The sequence below is a fragment of the Salvelinus alpinus genome, chromosome 16 (assembly GCF_045679555.1).
Source record: "Salvelinus alpinus chromosome 16, SLU_Salpinus.1, whole genome shotgun sequence".
Taxonomy (NCBI): Eukaryota; Metazoa; Chordata; class Actinopteri; order Salmoniformes; family Salmonidae; genus Salvelinus; species Salvelinus alpinus.
In genome coordinates, this window is record NC_092101.1 from 16,698,197 (window position 1) to 16,705,373 (window position 7,177).

General features: G+C 42.4%; 1 protein-coding gene across 3 annotated transcripts; it reads right to left on the minus strand.

The window, feature by feature from the left end:
* Positions 1–655: 655 nt before the first annotated feature.
* LOC139540968 (cold-inducible RNA-binding protein B-like) lies at positions 656–6,683 on the minus strand. Of its 3 annotated transcripts, XR_011668305.1 has the most exons (8): positions 6,545–6,683; positions 5,507–5,621; positions 5,281–5,387; positions 5,029–5,179; positions 3,307–3,397; positions 2,994–3,058; positions 2,219–2,327; positions 1,546–1,683 (listed from the first exon to the last, which is right to left on the minus strand). XR_011668305.1 is itself a non-coding variant. In XM_071345063.1 (7 exons), the coding sequence occupies exons 2-7, from the start codon at positions 5,604–5,606 to the stop codon at positions 1,664–1,666; spliced, it is 504 nt and encodes a 167-aa protein (XP_071201164.1). In that variant the 5' UTR covers positions 5,607–5,621; positions 6,545–6,683; the 3' UTR covers positions 656–1,663. The 3 variants fall into 3 exon arrangements, 2 of the variants coding, with proteins under 2 accessions (XP_071201164.1, XP_071201163.1); XM_071345063.1 differs by lacking the exon at positions 2,219–2,327 and having other exon boundaries at positions 656–1,683; positions 3,024–3,058; XM_071345062.1 differs by lacking the exon at positions 2,219–2,327 and having other exon boundaries at positions 656–1,683.
* Positions 6,684–7,177: the final 494 nt, after the last annotated feature.

Genomic DNA, 7,177 nt, shown 5'->3' on the forward strand with positions numbered 1-7,177 from the left:
GAATTCTTTGGGCCATGGAAACATGCTCAATTGTTATCAAGGGACCTAACGTGTGCCAGGAAAACATCCACACCAGCCTGTACCGTTGACCCGGTGTGGTCATCTGCTGCAATAGCCCATCTGTGACCAGGACCGACGAGTTGTGTTCCGAGATGCCGTTCTGCACACCACTGTAGTACTGCGCCGTTATTTGCGGCCCTCCTGTTAGCTTGCACAATTCTGGCCATTCACCTCTCAACAAGCTGTTTTCCTCCACAGGACTGCCACTGACTGGATGTTTTTAGTTTGTCACACCATTCTCGGTAATACCTAGACATGCGTGAATAGCCCAGGAGGCCGGATGTTTCTGAGATACTGGAATCAGCGCGCCGGGCACCGATGATCATACCACACTCAATCGCTTAGGTCACTCTTTTTGCCCATTCTAACTTTCAACCGAACAGTAACTGAATGCCTCAATGCCTGCTATATATAGCAAGCCGCAGCCACTTGACTCACGAAAATGGTTCGCTCTTACAGATAGTGAATGGGGTGGTTTACCTAATGAACTAGCCACTGAGTGTATAGCTATTAAGTCACCTCTTTTTTTTTTTAACACTTGCAGATGACTAGAATATGGATATGCCTATGTAATGAAACCTGTCCAAACCAGCAACAGATTTATAAATGTTTTATATAGGAAAAATACAACCATGAAGATACAGAACGCTTAAAAAAATCTAATACAAAACCAATCTGATGCTATGACGAGAACAGTTGTGAAATCACTCCATTTGTATCCTCATAGAAAGTATGTTTGTTGAAAAGAGCTTGCAAGTAGTAGAACTGTCCCGCTTCACATTAATTGAACGCTGTGTGTACTTGAAACCATTGTGTGACTCAGATACACACAAAAAGAAATTGCTTATTTAAAAATGTGCAGCTAATAAAATAAAAACCATTCTCAGAAACCAAAATAAATTAGACAAGAACCTGCCATAGACCGGACAGTCAAGCAACAGGTCAGTGCTCCAGAAAACCAATGAGCAGGTTCTCATTTACCGGAACCCACAGCGATCCTAGCAAGCCCAGTCGATTAGAGAACGTCTCTACTCATACTCTCCTCTCTCAATCAGGAAGAACAGCGCAGACATGGTGGTGATGTTTTCAGACCTTTGTGTGCATTTACCTCATTCAGGCTCATCACCATTATTAGTTGGCAAAACAGTCAATCATAAACAAAATAAGTGCAAGCATTTTTGTACTTTGTTACAAAGCAGAGTTAAAACTACAAAAGCGTTACCATTATCTATCCAAGATATATTCCTTGTCTTTTAGGTTGTGCCTCTTTGCGTGCACGGCCCAAAGTGAGGCAACGGCATACAGCACGAGCCTTGCTCTTTCGAGCTACCCACAAAAACTGTAAATGAAAAAGTTGTTCTCTGCAGTTTTCAATAACAAATAAGGAGGATCAGAAAGTTGAAAAACAAAAACTTGGAATAGACCGGTGGTGGGTGGCTCGGCGTGCGAGCCAGCCCTCCCCGCACTTATCCAGGACTGCTCTTATCTACATGGTCGGTTTCAGAAGATTTAAAGTGTTGCGGAGCAGCAGGCCCTGGGCTGGGACCAGGCCATGCCGGGCCAGGGGCCGTGCCCAGACGACAGGCTTCCGGTCGCCTCCGTCCTACCAGCCGCCCTCGTCACCTGTAGAGGAAGTCGGAAAACACACAGGTTACCATGATTCTGTGGAAGGTATGAGGCTTGTTTTTCGAAAGGGGCCCTGCTGCTACTGAACGCTAATCCCTTTTCAAGATACTTAAGATTTGGTAGCAATTTATGCTGGTGTGAATGGCACTGTGACAAAAACATCTGAAGGCAGGCCATCCGAGTATAAACTCATTGTTTCCATTCAGCAAACCCAGTCGCTCCACAAAAGCAATATTACCTTGGTATATTCCATGGACAGAAAAAATGTTGGAAGTACTAAACAAGAGCAGACAGATAGGACAATTGTCCTCCTACTCTTGCAAATAACAGATTACGTCAACCAGAAAGGTGACTGGCTCCACTGTGTATGCAGATCCTAGTACTGCAAGGCAAAGAAGCAAAGTAAAATATACCTCTACAAACAAGCTGCTGCAAGACAGAAAAAGTTTATGACAAGAAAAGCAGGAAGTAGAGAGCTAATGCTATAACCCCTGACAGTTCGCGCCAAGACGGTTGCAGACCGAGAGCCTACCTTGGCTTTTTGCAGTGCTAAACTGGGGCTTCAACATATTGTTTCTTCAGGTCAACATATTTCAACTACAGGAGGCAGCCTCACTGTGCACCACTGAGAACAGCACCGCCTGTTCAGAGAAGAGAAAGCCCAGTGGTTAATGACGAGGTCCCAGGCTCTCCAACAAGGAGGGAAACAAGTACACTAAGGTCCATCTGCAGACCCTCTCTTCCACTGCTGCTCCCTAAAGGAATGGATGCTGAGCTGTAGTGGCATCTTGGGTCTTTCATATACTGCATACCTTTAATGAGCACCAATGACTCATTTTACAATACTAACCAGGTAGGGCATTTGTTTGTGGGAAATGCCCAGTGAACCCACCACTGGGTTCATTTGCAACCCTTCTTTAAGATTAATTATATAGCGCATATTGTGAAAGACAAAAGTGTAACTTGGGAGGGTGTATTTCTTAATATGGTGAGGCAAGAATGGGAATACGGAACCCGTTTCTCCATTACATATGACTAAAGGAAAGCTTCATACATTGAGAAAATTACTTATTTCATTACTTTAACGGATATTTTCATCCATCGGTTGGCACAACACCATAGAGGGGGCAAACCCAGTCTGAGTGGAGTCCATCCAGCTGCTATACAGGTCAAGGACTTGCCACGGCTCTGGTGTCGATTTGCCGAATACATATCTATGGCAGCTTGCAGTGATGTGGCTGTCCAGGCACCGGATTGGCCACCTATCCTGACTCCCTACACTTGTGTAAGCTTATAAGAAGCCTCACCATAGCTATCGTAGGTGTCTCTGTACGAACCTCCAGAACGATCTCCGTATCCTCCTCCTTGCGCTCTGTGGGCAGAAGAAGAAATGTACATCAGTAAACAAGAAAAGGATGAGCAGTTGAGTAATATCAAATTTAAAAAACATTATTCCTAAAAGTGCTTGCTTACTATCAAAAATAGGCACATAAGCTTCTTGAAATGTGTTAAGATTAATTTATAGAATCTATCCTGTCTTTTCAAATTCTAGCGATTGTCTAACATAGATATGTATATGCAAATGTAACGTCTATGTATCCGAGGTGGTGTATCATTCACCTGTCTTTGTTGTAGTAGCCTCGGTCTGATCCGTATGAGCCGCCACTTCTGTTGTCGTAACGTCCACCGCCATACCCCCGCTCCCCACCACCTGTAATAGAACCTGTGGTCAACAGCTGCCTCAAGGTGGACTAAAAGCAGACATGTATTCATATTATGGTTCAATTAGTTGATAAGAGAATATTGGACACTTTAGTGTTCACATGCAATCACTAGGCTAAGAGATGGTTCAATCAAACCTCTACAGCTACCAGATAACTGCAACAGTCACTGCAAAACAAAAACAAGACACGAGGACATCCCACTGGGCACAGGCGTAAGTTCAACATCTAGTTTTGACTTACAGTAGGTTGAGTTGTTAACCTCTTGACACTAGGGGTCAGATTTTTTTTATTTTAAATAACGTTCCCAAGGTAAACGGACTATTTCTCAGGTCCAGATCGTAGAATATGCATATAATTAGAAAGATAGAAAACACTCCAAAGTTTCCAAAATTGACAAAATATTGTCTGTGAGTATAACAAAACTGATTCTGCAGGCGAAAACCTGACCCGGAAGTGATTTTATTTTTTTATCTGTGTTTCCTTGCCCGTCTTTCTTCCATTTAAAGGGGTATCAACCAGGCTTTAGACATAGTTTCAGGCTTTTATTTTGAAAAATTAGCGAGATTTTTCAAAAGTAGTCAGGTGTCCTTTGATTAGTTCCTGCGCGCGAGAGGGGTAGCTCTCCATTTTCTTTCTCTCTTTTATTGAATAGGTTACGGTCGAAATATTATCGATTATGTTTGTTAAAAAACAACCTGAGGATTGATTATAAAAAACATTTGACATGTTTCTACGAACATTACGGATACTTTTTGGAATTTTCGTCAAACGGAACGAGGCTTTGGTTTTCTGAACATAACGCGCAAACCAAATGGCGTTTTTTTGTTATAAAAGTAATATTTATCGAACAAAAAGAACATTTATTGTGTAACTGGGAGTCTCGTGAGTGCAAACATCCGAAGATTATCAAAGGTAAGCGATTAATTGTATTGCTTTTCTGACTTTCGTGACCATGCTAATTTGGGGCTAGCTGTTCTAGCATTGATTGATACACTCACAAAAGCTTGGATTGCTTTCGCTGCAAAGCATATTTTCAAAATCTGACACGATAGGTGGATTAACAACAAGCTAAGTTGTGTTTTGGTATATTTCACTTGTGATTGCATGATTATAAATATTTTTAGTAATATTTTGCGCCCTGCAATTCAGCGGTTGTTTAGGAAAATGATCCCGCTAAAGGGATCCGTAGCGCAGAGAAGTTAACTAATATAAAATCAACAACAACAAAAAATTCACCATGTCATTGGATTTAGGTTTTTAAAAAATGACAAAATCCAGGTTGATTACTTTTTTCAAATCCAATCAGTTTTCTACATTGATTCAACAATTATTATTTTATGAGGAAACAACGTTAATTCAACCCATTTTTGCCCAGTGGGATAGGAGTGGTTATTAAGGATGAGGGACCAGAGGGGAGGGTCAGAGCACGGGGTGCACGCACTGACTACTTCTGGTTAGTTCTGCAAGTCACAGAATCCCAGGCTAGCGAAGGTGTGAGGACATCTTTGTAGGGTTGGGACTGGGGTGTCTGTCAGTCACTCCAAGGCAAACATGGGAGGGAAACTGGATGCTGGAGGATAGAAAACAACAAACTTGCCACCTGAGAAGCCACGCCCACCTCTTCCACCACCACCACCTCTGCCTCCACGGAAGTATCCTCCTCCCCCTCTGCCACCCGACGAGCCCCCTCGGAATCCACCTCCGGACCTGCCACCACCACCACCAGACTTGCCAGCCTGGTCGACACGGATCTGTCTGCCGTCAAGTGACTGACACATAAGGTTGGGGGGGAAGATAATACACCATTAATATCATCATTGCACAGTCAAAGAGTTGTGTTCCAGGGCAGAGTTTAGGTTTAATTTGTCACCTTGCCGTTCATGGCCAGCATAGCATCCTTGGCCTCATCCGGGTTCTCAAAGGTGACGAAACCAAAGCCCCTGGACCTCTGAGTTTCCCTGTCTTTAATTACAACAACTAGACAGAGGATTTTTTATTTTTTTAAGTTAGACCATAGACATTCAAAGCATGTTCAAATAGCAGACCACATGCCAAAATAAAGAATTACTTGCACCCAATATCCAACAGTTAGTTACCTTCAGATATTTGCCCATATTTGGAGAACACATCTTCTAATGACTGTTCATTAGTGTCAAAGCTCAGGCCACCCACAAAAAGCTTCCCTTCGTCAGACATCCTTCCTTTTAACCACTGTAGAAGGGGATAACATGTGTATTATGGATGCAGTGGTTCAGATTGTTAACTAGTAGCAGGTTATTTTGGATTCAAACACCTGTTCATGTTCTGTTCTTGCAATGGTGCAAATACACGCAGTAATAAAATGTAATTCAAGCTAACAGTTGATGGCTTGATAAAAAAAAAAGTATTTTGTATTGCGAAAAAAAAAAAAAAAAGTCAGCGAGATCCTAGCAAAGAGTTTGAGATAGTCGAGCAAGAAGCACAAACGCGTATGGGGGTTTACGTCGGAAAGGCCCAAGATCATCCTGCCCCCGGTAACTAGCTAGTTGTGCTGTCTTCCCTTTCCAATATACCGTAGCTAAAGCGCAACCTTACGGTAGCTAGTGAGCTACCTAGCCAATGAAATGTGCGTTCTCTCAAAAAGCACGCCTCGCTGGACAAGCGGATGACCGTGGTGCGATTTTTATTTGAATCAGTAAACTAGCCAACTGGTGTATGTACACAATGCAGTTCCCCGCCCCCATGTGTACTATGCCTAGCTAGATTCAACTCCCTTTGTTCAACATTGTCCAGCTAAACCACAACGGCCTTTACAATAGTGCTATCGTAATGTAATGGGAGCCCCTGGTAGCCAGCCATCACTGCGTCATTGCATCGACTAGTGAGCGCGCTCGCAGAGTAAAATGGTTGGGATTGCCTTGCTTTAACGAGGAATGCAAGGAAGGGGGACTTTCGCATGCCACCACAATATAATTGTCCATACATTGACTTTGAATTAAATTTACAATCATGAGAATGTTATCGTAGGCTAACTGCTAGTTACATATATAGCCACGTCCAGACTTCTCGGGTGTCAGACCCTAATTTACCGCGACACCACCTTGTTACTGTCCCTAAATTAAAAGCTTAACCACAAAAGGCTATTACACTCTTACCGCGATACTCTTCCAACCGAACTGCAGTAGATGGGAACGAATGTGTTGCGGGGCCTCCTGGTTTATGTATTTTTGAGACCTTTGCGGTTACGCCCATCTGATTAATATTAAGTAGATAAACGCTATCTGACCCAACATATCAATTCAACTCGATTTGCTTTTAATCAGTCAATGGTCGCGAAATCATGCATGTTAAGTTGTAGCATCAACTAGACTGATGAGTAAAAACAAAAGTATAACTGCCCGTGCCGTGGGCTCATTTAAGTCGATGCATTTTTTGGTTCAATGAAGGTCAAATCATTTAGTTGTTCCCAACATCAGGTCCTCAAAAAACAAGTGTTAGATCTTAGTGTCCTGTACTACAACATAGCTAAATGTTGACATTAAAGGAATGTCCTATAACAAATATACCAGAGTGTCTTGTTTTGCACACTTTGTACAAAATAATAAAGACAGAAGCAAAAACGTTCTAAAAAAAATAGTTGACCAACTAAGTTAATTTGATGACTTAACACCAAAAAATGTCAGTTATGTATACTGGTAATACAGGTATCACATGTTTCTTGTTACATACAGCCAGTAGCAGTGTGTGGTTAAAACCACAACCTGTGTTGTGATAAGTGTGTTTGCTCG

Coding starts and splice junctions, on each gene's coding strand:
- LOC139540968 (XM_071345062.1), bottom strand. CDS start 5,606: ATGTCTGACGAAGGGAAGCTTTTTGTGGGTGGCCTGAGCTTTGACACT. Junction 5,388..5,506: donor ATATGGGCAAATATCTGAAG/GTAACTAACTGT, acceptor TCCTCTGTCTAG/TTGTTGTAATTAAAGACAGG. Junction 5,180..5,280: donor TGCTGGCCATGAACGGCAAG/GTGACAAATTAA, acceptor CTTATGTGTCAG/TCACTTGACGGCAGACAGAT.